The following is a 15,372-nucleotide window of genomic DNA, read 5'->3' on the forward strand; positions in this document are numbered from 1 at the left end:
CAAATATAACTTGTTTTTTACCATAAAGGCCACTCTTGATTTTTTAATTATTTAAAAATCCTTCTTCTATATTGTATTTATAGTATTCCTAAAGACTTTCAAGGTCTATCTCTCCAGTTGCAGATATTAAATATAAGATTGCAGGAAGCGATTTCAGTCTTATTAGCAAATAGCCCTGGCAATTTTTCCTGTGAAATGGCTGCTTAGAGTAATTTATTGGATCAGATGAAGATCTCTGACCGTAATTTGCCTCTGCTGGTGGCACTTTTTCCATTTGGGTCCCTGCTGTCAACTGTAAACCAGGAGTGCAACACAACTCAGGCCGAGGTGCCTTAAGTTTGTCAGCCTCGCCTGTCTCTGGTCGTTTCCATATGGATGCACAGCAGGGACGGCGCAGCCCGCGGGACTCTGCCCCGGTTCCCGGGGGCTCCCGAGCCCGGCGCGGGGCGTTTCTTTTCTCTTCCCCCGCGTTCTGCCAACTCCCGTGGCCGCCGCCGGGCCCGTCCCGGAGCGGGGCGCGGCGCGGGGCGGGCGCTGCCGGCCGGGGCTGCCCGGAGCTCGGCGGGGGCGGCGCGGGGCTGCCCCGGCGGGGCGGGCGGTCCCGTCCCCGCTCCCCGCGGCCGGGCTGTGCCGTGTGGCAGCGCCTCTGTCAATCAGCCTGACTTCACTCCGCACGCCCTGTGCTTCCAGTACTATACCCCCGCCGCCTCCTGGTGTCTCTGCTTCGCTGCGAGCCGGGAGAGCGGCCGCCACTGCCGCTGCGGCTGCGGCTGGGCGAATGCGCGGGCGGCGGGGCGCGGGGCAGCGCTGAGCGGAGCGGAGCGGAGCGGGGCTGCCGCCTGGCCCGCCCCGGCTGCGGGCAGCCCGGGCGCCGGCCCCCGCGTCGGGCCGGGACCGCCGCGATGGACCCTCCCGCTGGCATCGCCTGCCTCCTGCTCTGCTGCGCGCTCGCCCTGCCCGCCGGCGCCCTGCGGCGCCCCGGGGACAGAGGTAAGGTCTCCGCCGGGACGCCTTCGGGGCTGCTCGCCCTGCCCCGCCGGTGCCCGCAGCCCGCCCGTCCCAAGTAGCGGCTCGCCGCCCGGGGCTTTCGGCTCCCCTTGAACTTCTTCTGCGGCTACTTTTGCCGGGTTTCGAGTTGTTTCCTGCGAGCGGCAGGCGGGGACGGGGACCGGGCAGCCGCGCCGCAGGCGGGGAAGGGAGCCGGGAGCGCCCGGCAGTGACAGCGCTGCCCGCAGCCGAGCGGGCGAGCCCCGGCGGGCAGGGAGCGGTGCCTGGGGCTCCCCGTGCGGGCTGAAACACATGGCAGCTCCTCTGCCTCCTCTTCCTCTTGCCCGGGCATCTCCTCCGTCCGAAACTCCCGGGCTCCCCGCTGAGACCGCTCCCGGTCGCTGCCCGCGGCGTCCCCATCACCGCTCGACTCAAACCCGCCGCACCGGGGGTAGTTTGGGGGACGTGCCTTTGCCTTGCAGGCTTACCACCTGCAAACCCAGCCCCTGCCCCTGCGAGCAGTCCCGAAGTGAATCAACGCCCTTTCTTCAGCGCTGGCCACCCGGGAAACCCCCAAAGTCCCCGAGGCGACCCGGTCACTAAATGGGCGTGCAGGGGTGCGGGGTCCGGGCTGGGCGGGCAAAGGGGAGCGGGACCTCGCTGCAAGGGCAGAGTGCGGGGTCCTGGCGGGGTGGGGAGGCTCACTCTGCCGTCTGGTATTTTGGGGAAGAAAAGGCAAGTTTGAGTGAACTCTGCACACTTCATGCAGGTGAGCCAAGTGCCTGCAAAGAGTGCAGTGTCCATCTGCCTTATGTAAGTGTCTGCTGTGCTAATGAATATGGAATAAAAATCCCGCGGCATGAGGATATGTTTAGTTCTAGTATCTCTGCCCTCTCTTGCTTTCTCCCTGTAAAGATTCAATCCTGAGGAATATAGAGGAGTACAGCCTTGTCATCCCCACAAGCACCGATTCAGAGGGCAGGTTCCTATCCCACTTGGTGTCTGGACCACCAAAAGCACGCTTCAGGAGAGCTGTGGAGGACTTGCAACGTGAAGCTGCAAATGAGCAGATATTTTACAATGTCACTGTTTTTGGAAGAGAGTTTCACTTCAGGTTGCGGCCAAACTCCAGGCTCGTGGCCCCTGGAGCAACAGTTGAGTGGCAGGAGGACTCTGAGGAGACTCATATTGAACCTCTCTATGGGAATTGCCTCTATGTTGGGGATATCACTGATCTGCCAAACGCTTCTGTTGCTATCAGCAATTGCGATGGACTGGTAAGTTACTTTTGTTATTATATCAAAGATAATTAATTTCCTACAGTCTTTAAATATAAAATGTGTGGACTGTCAGAAACTCGCACCTCATATGGTAACTGTGAATGCAAATTAACTAATGTTCCCTTGTGTGGGAATAGCTGTGCTGCACCAAGCGCTGCTTTACAGACAGTGGCACTAGAAGTTTGAGCACATGCTCTGAGGTAGCTACTCTGGAACAGAGCAGCTGAAACCAGCATTTATGCTGATTTGTGGTAAAGTTACTTGAGGGCTCTGATGCTCTAAAGCAGAAGGTTAAGTGGCAAGTTCTCAGCATCCGCTTCCACTTCTCACTTACAGCCTGCAAGGGTAAGTGTTAGAAAGAGTTAATCCCAAATAATGGGCTGGATTACCTTGGAAACACATTTGATAGGTAAAATATGGTTTTGTCCTGGAAAATTTAAATTTATTCAGAGTCTGTTTGCTTGGATATTTCACTTGGTGAGTTTCATTGCCTAATCAAGTGATTGATGAAAAGTTGCAGAAGACTTTGAGTTTTACGAGCAAAACAGCCCCCTGTGATACATTTGTCAAAGCTGTGTGCTTTAAAACTGGCTGCAGCTTTCTGTTCTGGAGTGCATGTTCTGCACTCAGATTATCACTGTTTGTCCCTGACATCCTAAACTGTCACACTGTCATTTGGACAGTAATTACTGCACAGCAATTTGTTTAGTGAGAAAGGGGCTATATTTTCTTTTATAATGACCAGTTTATCCAGCCTGTATTTCCTTGCTCTAGCCTTTAGAGTTTGTAATTTTGAGATTGCTTAATTGTAATGCATTCTGCCTCTGCATAAAAAGCCAGTAGGAGTCAGTTGTATTTCTATTTATTTAGTCATAGGAAGTTGTTCATTTGCTGTGCCAAGAAGATGACATGTATGGAGATAGTATGTTGGCTATCTGAGAATGGAAGGGAATCAAATACTTTTCCCCTTAGTCTTTCCTTTCCTGTGGTTTCTCCTAGCCATGTGCATTCCTGTTTTGAGAAGCAGGTTTTAATGCTGCAGTTGTTTGATGTGGACAGCTGGCTGAGGGTAAGCAAAGCACCAGGACTGAGCAAGAAGAGCCATTCAGAGAGCAGAGTGTGAGCCTGCAGTTCTGCCTCGGGGGGGAAGCAAAAGTTCTGTGCTCTCCTTGTGTCTAGCAGAGATCATTTTGTGTAAGGCAAATTTACTTGCTCAAGATTTACTTTTAAAACTGGGGCAGAGCAAAAGCTCTTCTTTCTTGTTCATCTGTGCTGAAAGGTGGAGGAAGATCTTGTTGATGGCTACTCCTCACCTTGTGTTCTTTTCCTCAGCACAGGTGTTGACTGTAAGGGCAGGGGGGGAGCTTGTTCTTGCTTTCTTCCAGTGTTTGCCTGAATGTGGGCTCCTTATATTTAGACAAAAGAGTTATGATAAAACAGAACAGGAATTAAAGCCAAACTTTGGATGAGACTCTAAAGATCCAAGGTCTCATGTTGCATGTTAAAATGACAAAGAATGAGAATGGTTTATAAAATGAAGATATAAATGAAAGTCTTTATAAATTACTGCTTTTTTTCACATTTGTTACGTCTCAAATACAAAGGCGTGAAGCCAGGCCTCAATGCAATAATAAATGCACTCATAAAAGACTGGAATCCAGAAAACTACCAAAGGAATTGTAGTTTTCAACCTGTATGCCCAACCCATGTGCCTGCCTTTTCCAGTGTTCTTGTTTCCATTAGAAAAAACTGTAGAGTTGGTCTGGGCTGGGAGGTGCCACATTCTAATCTGAATGATTTTCACATGGAATTACAACTTCTGTAGTTATGCTAATACATTTGGAAATGGATTACTGCTTCCTCCTGGGTGTATGTACATGGTAGATGTAGCAGTGCAGAGATGTATTTTTTTTGCCCAGGTCACTGAAGCCTTCCTGCAGGAAGCATTGCCTCAATACCTTTAGGCTGTAAAGATTACCTGAGATTGTGCAGTAAATCTGTTTTGGAACAACAAATTGAACTCCAGTCCCTTGGGTACCATGTTCCATCTCTACCCTTTCCCTCCATCTCAGTTTCTTTCTTTCTTGTGGGGTGAGTGTATAAAACAGATTATCAATAGAATTACACAAACTCAAAGGAATTATACCAATGTTTCTCCAAAAGCCACTGCTGTGTGGACAGAAATAATAAGCAAGTAACCACAGAAGGTAATACTACTTGTGATTGTCTCTCCCTTTATTTCTTATTTTTTGCAAGGAGTACTGAAGAGTCCTTGGAGCAATGAGTTGCCAGCAAGACATACTTAGGGACCACTGGGCTGTATGCTTTTCTTGGGTTTATTGACGTTTGGATGTGAATAAAGTCATGGACAAAGCTATTGTCAACTGTTTTTCTATGTCTGGTTTTTACTTCACACCTAGTTTTCTTCAGTTGGCCTGAGTATTTCCACTACATTTTCTAGGTTATTCTGGAGATAAGGATGGTGGATCTCCCTTACAACTGAGCTGTCAACTGACAGGTGTTAGAATTTTACATTGTAAACTTGATTAATTCAATTCCTAGTATTTATTATTGAAGTGCTTGCTTTTGAAGGTGGTTTGACATCTTCTTGTGGTCTTCTGACTTTTGCATCAGCCATCAGGGCTGAAACAATACTGAACTTGAAGTGTCCTACTTTGATTTTTTCATTGCAAATTTTTGTTGACTGAATCTGGTTTAAGTCAGCAGATGCATCTGCCACCTTGCCAACTTCTGATGTTTTCTCCTTTGAACAGCCCTTTTGGTTTGCACTGTACTACCAACTATGTCTTATTTTCCAGTTATTGTTTTAGAAGAATCTGGCTGGTGGAATTGGTATTGCCAAATGAGAAGTTGTTGGAAGGAATTTACGTGAAAATAGTAGATTTGTGAAGGGGCTTTTGAACTGTACTGTATGATGAAGATCTGCTGCCCTGACCAAAGAGATTCTCATTAGTTTGGGTACTCACGGTTTTCTGTATCAGAATTCAACAGAAAATTTATTGATCTAGAAATCAAATCTGAGGCAGATGAAGAGAACTTCTGAAGTATGCAATCTAGGTGTGTTGTCAGAGCTGGAGCGGGTCATTAAAAGTTGTGGATGAAAATGAAAGTTAAAGCTAATCAATAGATTTTTAACAGCTTTCTGAATTATGAATGTGATTTTTACCATATTAAAAAAAAAAGTACTGTGAAAGCTTTCCCACTTAAGATAAAAACACTTGGGATAACTTGTTATCATCTTGGTTGGCCTGACAGCATCCAAACTATTTCTCCACTCAGTGGGCACAGCAAGCATGGTCAGCTCTCCATGGCCTGCAGGCTGTGGTGGAAGGCATTGTGCTTTGAGTATGTTCTTGGTCCTTGGCCAGATTCTTACTTGTGGATGCAGAGGATGAGGGAGCTGGCTGTCCTTTCCAAGGGTTGTGAAGGAGAGTGGTGGAAGGCTGTAAAAAGTGCTATAAAACAAGAAAAAGCTAGGATTATGATAATCCTTCCAGATTATTTTGTAACTATGGGAACTGTCTTTTTTCACCTCAGCAAATGAACGTGCCGTTGTAGAACTCTTTACACATCTAGATTTTTGATAAATATTTCTGCAGTGCTTGAGGCAGATGTGCCAAAAATGTCTTCTATTTGGTTGTGGAAATTCAGAGACACAAAGTCCCTCCCGGTCTCCTCATGAGATTTGTAGTTTATGAGCTAGAATGTGTACTTAGACAGGAAAAACACAATATCCACAGCACATCTGAAGTGGATAATGAACACATGATTAACTTAGGCTGCAGTGCAGAGTCAGATGTACTGACAGGACTGAGAAGACTGAGGATCACTACTCCATGATGAACAATCAATGTGATCTGGCTGCATCCATGGAAGCAAAGGAAGGAACATCAGTCTCAGTAACACATCATGGTGTCCTAGTTTGGCTCCATCAGTATAATCCTCTTCCTTTTTTAAAGCTAAAAGATCAGCTGTCCAAAAATTTCACAGTATTGTCACTAAATTGAAAAGTTATTAGAAGAAGATAAATAGAAACTGAGCTTTTCAAGCCATCTCTGCTTGTTCGTTTTCTAAACGAGCTGTAAGCGTTACATGGCTGGGGGTACCAAGAGTGACACCTTACAAGTACAGATGACTTGTTTCTTCTCGTGATGAACCAGGCAGGGTTTGCTCTACAACGTTTCAGTCTTTCCTGTGCTCTTGCTAACCCTCCCAAACTGTTTTTGAGCAGCCTGCTGGCTGGCTGGCTGCTTGCCCAGGCTCTGTTTCTTCTAGAAATGCTTGGGACACCAGCAGTGCTTTCTCGACTCATGCCCGATGCTGCGGTATCTGTAGCCCTGGGCTCACCTGGGTGGGTTTGTGGTGATGCATTTCCCTTTCCTAACCAGTCATGGATCCTCAGGAGCTGGCTGGTGTCAATGCAAGTGCATATCTGCCAGTTGTCCCAAGATGTTGTTAGGTATTATTTATGTTATGAGTATTTTCTTTCCTGTTTTAAATCCGAGAACTAAACTTTTTTCCTCTGTTTTTATTTTACAGGGTTGTATTCATATAATCTAATTTCTAAAGTGGAAATGTAGAATCTCATGTTCAGATCCAGTCAATGATGTTTCCTGAGAGCAATGACAGCTACCCATGTGAAATGCTCACCTTTCTCCCCTTCCTCCTGCCACTTTCCCTGCATTCCTAAAGGGATTTAGTCACTTTGTGAAGTCTAGCATTGTTCAGTATAGTTCTTCTTCACTCTGAGCATGAGTTTGATCCCTTTGAAGTAAGTGAATTTTAAGGTTATATTGTTATGTACTGTCCTGACAGAGGTGTTTTCTTGGAACTGTCCACAGAGTTGAAGGTGAATCTAACTCACCTTAGGTGGAACACGTAATTTACCTGGATAAGAGGGTGAAGGAACTACTCACAATGAATATACCAGGAGAAGGCAGACATGCTTATGTAACTGTGTTATTTTTCCTTTTAGACATCCATCTCCTGCTTTCATATGGATTTATAATTTAGTCGTGTTTCTTTTTGATCTGGTTTTTGGATTACACTGGTTTGTGATGTAGTAAAAAAGCAGAGCTCAAGGTAGCACAATATTATCTTCAAAGTCTGGTCAGGCCTAGTGCCTGACAGTTAAAACAGATGCATGCTACAAATAATTCCAGTAATTCCTTTTCTGTATGCTAAATTCTTAGCATTTACAATATGATGGGGTTGGATCCATTTTAAGGAGATATTTGGGCTCATATGATCTTTTCATTTGGGAGCATTTTCTCATTAAATTAAACCAAAATCAAACCAAAGTCACCATCTGCGTGGGTTTTTTATTTTTTTTTTTCTTTCTCCATTTTTTAATGTAATGGCAAAATTCACTGTGGGTTTTTTTGATAAGTAGAACTGTAATACAGTAGCAGAAGAAGTGCAAATAGGTTCTATGACACAGTATAGAACAAAATGTAAAAGCCATTCTCATTAAGGAAACAGCAGTCCTTCCTCTGCAGATGATCAGTGGGATCACCATTAACCCTTTTTCAAGGGAATTTTGAATTCAGCTGGATTCAGCTGGGCTTTTCCCAAGCCTGGATGTGAATTCTTGCACAATCAGGGCCCGACTGCACATCCCCCTCTGCACACATCATTTAAAAGACCTGTGTTGCCTGGCAAAGCAATGGAGCTCTTTTGATGCCTAACACTCCAGCATGTCCATGTTTTCACAGGACAGAGACTTTGCTTTGTAACCCATTCTCTGGTTTCTGCTGTTCATTTCCCTGGCCAACATGAGCCTAGTTGGACAGTCCCTTCTGCTGTGTAAATTGCATAGGCTTTCCCTTTTAAAAGTTACAGTGTGAAAGATGAAGAGTGTAAACACTATGATTCAGCCTCTGACTGGAGTAAATTATCCTCTGCTGTCCTTAAAAGAGACTCTGTCATCAGTAAATACTGTGGTTTTTTGTTTTTTTTCTTTGCATCTTCTGTGCATGGATTATCTCACCTACATTTTATCTGAGAGCAGAGCAAGTAATTTCCTACATCATACAGGTGGACACCATCTGGACAGAGTATCCTCAGGCAATCAAAACTGGTATCTTTGTGGTATGTTGTAGGCTTTTGGATAAAATATAAGTATCTATGTCCTATTTGACCTTGTGTTGCATTGTCCTCATTGTAGTAGAGTCTCAGCTGTACTATGCCCTTTGACCACACAAAAACTAATTTTCCAGCCAGAATATTAAACTCTATATATCCAAGGAAAGGGGCCTATAGTGTCTCCTACTTCCCATCTTGAAAGACCCAAATATAGGAACTAATTTTGATAAGGTCATAATTAATTTCTGGAGTAAGCAGAACATCTATTTTGAGAAGTCTGTCCCTTTTAGCTTCCAGAGGTGTGGCCCTCAAAAAGTGCTATTAGCTCCGTTACCTCCCAGCTTGCTGCTTCTTCACAATGTGGGTAGGCTGTTCCCTGAGAATTCAAGGCTCCTGCAAATGGCAAGGCATTGCCACATTTCAGGTTAGCTCCATGTTTAGTTTTTGCTACAGAAGGTTAAAAAAGATTATTTTGGATCAACCAGAATTCCAGCTGTTGTATGGAACAGGACCTTTTCTCCAGAGATCACACTGGTGTTGTATTCGACCTACTTTGGAGTACTTTTTATTTATGGTGACTGTTGCTTTGTAAGCAGGTCATGCCATTACTTAATGGCACACCAGGACATTTGTCATACTGGGTCTGATTAGAACAGAGCCAGGGAGCAGGTCTTGAGTGTCTTGCAGGGGGTTGCACAACCTTGCTCTGATGTGCACACCCTCCTTTTCGGATCACCTTGTCCCTTTATTGCTTTCTTTCTTCCAAAGTTTCAGTAAGTTCTCTAACACATCACATCTGGTTCCTTTGGCCCCTTTATCTGAGTGTGTTTTAAATTCATCTTTGTTTGCAGAGTCTTGACACAGCGGGTTCCCAGCTTTAATAGTCTGCAAATGAAAGGCCCACATTTCACACGCTATTTTCAGCTCTGTTCTATTAAACTGTAACATTGAAAAGAAGAGTGTCCTCTTCAAGTGCAGAAGAGCACGTTGCTTCCTCATATCTAAATCACAGCTTCTGTTATAGATCTTCTCAGTTATTCCCAGGTCTCAAAACGTCTGGTACTTTCTTCAGATCTGGAGTTCTTGGAGTTGCAAGTGTGAACCTCAGCATTAATGTTTCTGCTTTTTCTTAAGTAACTGTTTTTTTGTTTAAAGAAAGCGTTTTAAAGTGTTTCCCTCAAGGAAAAGACAGAGATGCCAGTTCTCTTTCTTGAAGTCCCAAAAATCCCCTGGCCAGTGAAAATCATCCCAAGTATGTTGTTTTGAAGGTGTCACTTTACAGTACAGATGAGTTTCTCTTTACACCTTGTGTGTTTTGTCCTGTGTGTGCCTCTGTGAGACTTTGTGCATTGCTGTGGGTTCTGTGGGCTGGCTGCCCCCAGGTGGGGGAGGTTCATTTACTGACCATGGCAATTTCAGCATCATTTTATCCTCTCTAATGCCACAGAGAGAACCTGCCCTCACCACTGATTTATACACTTGCTTTCCCCCCTCCTTCATGCCCCTTCTGTTTGTTTTCCAGAACTTTCCCTTGCTGAAATGGAAGTCCCATTTGTACAACTTGCTGTTACTTTTTGTACTTGGCATCCCAAGTGTGTTGAAGTTTTTCAGTGTTAACCATCAAGTTTATATATATTTTTTATTCCTTTTAAATGGGCTTATGTAAAATTTAGTATTTTTCCTGCTTATTGCTGCATTTGTGACCCTTCTCTTCAAAATAAAGACACTATTAATTCCTCACTTGTGCAGCTTTCTGTGGAGAATTCAGAGGTTGGAATTGTCTAATGTCCCTGGTACTTTCTGACTCTTCCACCTGCAAAGTACAATGTTGCCACTTCTCTTTTAATGTGGTGAGCTATAAATACAGCAACTTTAACTTCTTTGCTACTGTAATTCCCTTTAGCTTTTCCTATAGTTGCCACCTCTGTGTTTGAATTTCATTATATGGTCAGACTGCTTTTTCCCAGCATTTAACCTCTAGCCTCGTGCACCTCAGGGGACAAATTACAATCTATTTTCCACTGAAATTAAGTGTGAAGCCTACTAACCCTGTAATGAGAAAATCAGTGGACATCACTGGTATCTGTGGGTAAGGAGAGCTCCTTCTACCTGTAACTACATACAGCTAATTTATGCATTTAAGTTATTTCTATTCACTAAGTGTGTGGACTATAGGTTGCTGTTATTGCCCTGCAATGAACGTGAATGATTTTTACAGTTTTTTGAGGTAAGAAAGCTGGAAAGAAATACCTGGCATATGGTGAACATCTCATCTCTTTTTTGAAAAACATGAAATCAGACTATCTACCTGAGGTTTAGGGTAGCACAGAGCCACACCTTGATGTGAGTCTTAAAGCCTTTATTGGTGTGTTTTCTGATTTACTGCCACTGTAAGAATAATGAAGTGGATGTGTGGAGAAGAACCTGCATGGTTAATGAGCAGGCTGGCTAATGAGCAGGCTGGCTAATGAGCAGGTTGGCCAGCAGCTCTTTTCCTTTACCCCATCACTTACAATCCTGACAAGAAGCAGTCCATGAAATGGCAGGGGACATTGAATTTTGTGGATGATGCAGCAAATTTCTTCAGGAGCCCTGAGTGCAGCTCTCTCAGCCTGCTGCTGTGCCTGCTTCCCAAGGTTGTGGGCAGTCCCTCTTTCACCCCTCCTTGTCCCTCTGTGCCCTGGGGGCTGCAGCAGCAGCTTCCAGCATGTCCAGTGCAGCTCTGGACACTCATCAGCCCCCTCAGGCAAACCCATCCACCACCTTCACACCACACTCCAGGATGGGCACTGCAGACTCAGGGCTACTCTTGCACAGTTTGGTCCGTGGGAGGGATTTCTCTTTCAAGTTTTGTTTCTGAACATGAGCTTTTTTGGCATGATTTAATGAGTATTGTAGAGTATAGAAGGGAGAAAGTCAAAATAATACATCGAGTCCAACAGGAAAGAAAGGCTTACTTTCTTGGGAGTAAAACTGTTTCAAGAGCTAAGCATAGTAATGCACCATTTACATTTCAATTCAAATACAGTAAAATGATTGAATTTAGAAAGGAAGAGGGGAAAGCACTTGCTGAATTTTTAGATTAGATGCTAGGAAAAACTTCTTCACCAAAAGGGCTGTCAAACCTTGGAACAGGCAGCTCAGGGAGGTACAGATGTGGCACCTGGGGCCATGGTTTAGTGTGGACTTAACATTCCTGTGTTAATGGCTGGACTTAAAGATCTTCTAAGTCTCTTCCAACCTAAATGATTCCATGGTTCTGTGATTCTCATTTCTCTGCTCTTTCCCTCATATGCAAAGGGCAGAACTAACATCCAGTACCTGCCCTAAGCAGCTGCATCTTGCATTTCTCCCCTGGTGAAGTGTGGGACTCCCAAGGCTGGTGCCAGGCTGGTGCCCATGGCCATCACATCCCCTGCAGGACAGAGCCCACACTTTGGAAAAAGCCCACAGAAAACACAGAGATTAACCAAGGGTAGGTGGCAGCACAGGCTGTGGTTACTGTTTTTATAGTGGGTTTATTTGTTTTAAATCATGGCTTTTGGGTAATTCATGTTCATCCAACTCATATGCAGAAGAATATACTTCTTCATTTTTCAGAGTGTTAAAATTTCAAGGCTTTCCCCTTCCTACAAGGAGAGGAGCTGTGGAAGGAATGTGAGAGATGTTGTTCAGAAAGCATTCTGCAAACCAGAATGTACTTAAGAAACAGTCTTTGAGAAATAAATCACTACTTGACCACGAAGACAGCTGAGCTGGGCTCACTGAGAGTCTTTCACGTGCCAACACTCTCATGTGACAGGAGTTATATTGGAGGATGACAGGCTTTGAAGCTTACAAGGCTGAAAATGTCTAAAAGTTTTTATATACCTAGAGCAATAGCTGGATAAAATGGTGTCTTTCAGACTTCAAAACACTCTCTGTAAAGCACCATGAACATACATAGGGTCACAATCTTTTACCTGTTGTAATCAGCAAAAAGCCTCACCCCAAATCCCAAAAGCAGAAATTTTATGCCACTTTTGTTCAATACCACTAGATACCTCAGGGTTAAAGAAAATTTAGAGATGAATTTGGATTGATTTCAGATTAATAACCAAGCTTGAAATCAGAGTTTTTGAATAGTTTTAGGTTTCATTGTAGAAATTGCAAATCCACCATTCATCAGTAAACCAAAATATTTAATTCCCAAATAAGTGCTAAGAGGTGTCTGTCAATATTAAATTTGTTTGCAAAACTACAGCAGGTAAGGCTGACATAAGCAGCAAGTGTAAAAATGGGATTAATCAAAGGATGATTTATTCTTCTTTCACAGTAATGTGAAACTCAGTCTGGATAAGCAATAGACAAGCAAGGAAAGACAAGACCATTTACAAGATGTTTTGAATTAATTTAATCTCCTCAGTAGGAGAGTGTAATGAATTTCTGTGAAAATAAAGTGCTTAGTTCACTGCAGTCAAATTAAGCCCAACAGTAATCATACACATCTTATAAAATAGAATAAAAGTGCTGAATCTATGAAAATACAGTGTAAGCTTGCATTTATCTAAACAGAAAATCACACAGGAAAAACCCAGATTTCTGTCAATGTTTGTGTCATGATCCAGCATAATTTTGCATAAGGTCCCATGGCAAGTAACTGTTTTTTGGGATGGTTCCAAAGCTGCTGAAGTGAATGTGTTTAGTTTCACCGGCTCCGTTTGGCTTTGTGTGGACAGGTTGATTAGCAGAGTATTTGGGACAAAAAGCAGGCCATGGAGTATTCCACATCATAACCTTGTCTTTCACCTTGTTCTCTGTCCCCTGGTGCAGTGGTGTGGGGAGAGAGGTGAGTGTGAGCAGCTCTAGTGCAGCTTTTCCCATGGCTGTTTATATCCTGTGTGCTGGAGGGAACAGGGCAGAACTGTGTGCCTCTAACCCTGAAATAGCTCTGCTGAACCTTCTTCCCCTTCTGCCTCACACCACATCCCCACCACAGAAGAGGTGATGCATTAAGCAAGGGGGAGGGATCAGGAGAAACCCTCCAGTCCATGCCAGGAGGATGAGGCAATTCCAGCTGCCTTGAATTTGCAGGCTCATTCTGACAGCTTTTCTGTCTCCATATTCCTGTGAAGATGAGTCCAGAAAGGAGAAAGATTTTCCTGCTGACACTGCCTCTGCTTCTGCACTGCTGGGGTGGTGGGAAGAGCTTTCTCTGCCTAAGATGTTAGTTTTGACCTCAATAAAACTAGCATCACTTGCAAAAAACCCCACCCAAACGCCAAATACAACCCCCAACAAAAAATACCCATCTCAAGTCACAAGAGAGAACAACATGAGAAAAACACTAATTGCACATCTGTTCAACAGACTTTTGTGATAACTCAGCAACAGCTAATTGAAACTCCTAGGTCATAAATATGCTTTCAGCCAAACTGGAGTTTACTTTCCCTGATGCTATCATCTCCTTTCAACTTCCCATTGCACTCTGAGGTTCTGGTGGTCAGGATTCCAACAATCTGTCACTAGATGGGAAAATTAGAAGTTGGGTCCATTGAATTATAATGAGCCAAACTTCTGTTAATCTGCATCATCATATCTCCACGGATTTCTGGGAGCTCTGTCACTTTGCATTAGCTGAGGACCTGGCCTTATGTAATTAGATGTTTTCACACTCATGTGGAGATATGCCCTCCTCTGACAGTCTGGGTTACAGGCTCCCATGGTTTGAAAAGAGATACACTCCTTCTTGGGAGCCAGCAGGACACACAAGATCTGGGAATGTGCATATGTTTTCATGAGATTCCACTAAGTAATGTATTTAGGGTTTGTTTTTTGGAAATGGCAAAGTGCACTGGAAAGGGAGACTTGGAATCCCAGGAACTTTGAAGGGTCCTTGTTCTCGAATGGGCAGATGAGTTAAAGACACAGCTCCAGGCACCTCTTCTTGTCACACAAAGCTCACCAAGGACCTTGTGGCTCCCTGCCTCTGGATTGCCATTCTGATATAATTTTTGTGACATTTTCATGTTATTATGCAAGCCTGTAGAAATCATGACAGGACTAGGAAAACTGTTGAATAAATGCAATGCTAGTGATGTGAAATTCATCTGTGATGGATATACTTAGGTCTTTGAAGGATTTAGCTGCTTCTGGCAATTTTGGGTTCCCTTTGGGTGATTTGAAGAGGTGTTTGCTTTGACTTGTGGGTTTAAGAACTATTTGTGTTTAGATAACACTTTTATAGTGCACTTCCAGAATGAACTCCATGCAGTCTTTAACACAAGGTTATAATTTTTGGAGTATTGAATCACTGCTTGCAAGTTCCACACTAGATTCTAGCTATACCACTGTGGGAATGCATCGGTTTTTTTCCTTTTTCATTTTATATTTGTTTATATTAAGACCACTTTTCACTGACGTCAGAGACCTATCAGGTCAAATCTAATCCTCTATATCTCACGGTGTGCTGGCTAGATTAGCCCTAATACTTGTGTTTTCTGCTCTGTGTGGAGGCAGCTTTCACCTTGTAATGTTGTCCTCCTGGAGCTGGTTCTAGGGGATGGTTGAGCCTGTAGCTTCTCACTCCTCACCTTCACAGAGCCAAGGACCTTGTCAGCATCCCTCCTTTGCTGAGGAACGTGGAGCAAATGGCCATCTTTGAAATGGCTGCCAAGAGCTGGTGAATTTGCTCCACCACAGCGAATGGGTTTGAGTTCCAAAGCTGCACAGATTGTTTGGAAGTCTACCTCCCTCCCCTCTGGCTGCTGCTGGGCTGCTGGGCAGTTCTGCTCTCCTTTTCATGAGCTGGAAAGAGTTCCTTCACTGGGGAAAAATGCACTGTGGTTCCTGTGGAGAAGTGTAGTGCTCAGAGCTGTGAGATGACTGCCTCTGTGTGAGATTTGGGGGAGAGGAAGGGATGTGTCAGAGAGAAGGCCAAAAGAAAGAGCAGTTGGAGACATCTAATCAGTATCAGCAGGGCAAGGTGCTGAGCACTGGCACTGGAGTGCTGAGGTGGTGA

The 15,372-nt window shown here is 44.3% G+C and overlaps 1 protein-coding gene across 1 annotated transcript in view; it reads left to right on the forward strand.

Moving 5' to 3' along the window:
* Positions 1 to 902: 902 nt before the first annotated feature.
* ADAMTS2 (ADAM metallopeptidase with thrombospondin type 1 motif 2) overlaps positions 903 to 15,372 on the forward strand; it is a 167,279-nt gene continuing 152,809 nt past the window's right edge. Inside the window, exons 1-3 of the mRNA XM_058035093.1 lie at positions 903 to 990; positions 1,540 to 1,722; positions 1,903 to 2,264. Coding sequence (XP_057891076.1) covers positions 903 to 990; positions 1,540 to 1,722; positions 1,903 to 2,264 — 633 coding nt within the window. The remainder of the gene's footprint in view (positions 991 to 1,539; positions 1,723 to 1,902; positions 2,265 to 15,372) is intronic.

Source organism: Melospiza georgiana, chromosome 15 (assembly GCF_028018845.1).
Source record: "Melospiza georgiana isolate bMelGeo1 chromosome 15, bMelGeo1.pri, whole genome shotgun sequence".
In the NCBI taxonomy this organism is placed as follows: domain Eukaryota; kingdom Metazoa; phylum Chordata; class Aves; order Passeriformes; family Passerellidae; genus Melospiza; species Melospiza georgiana.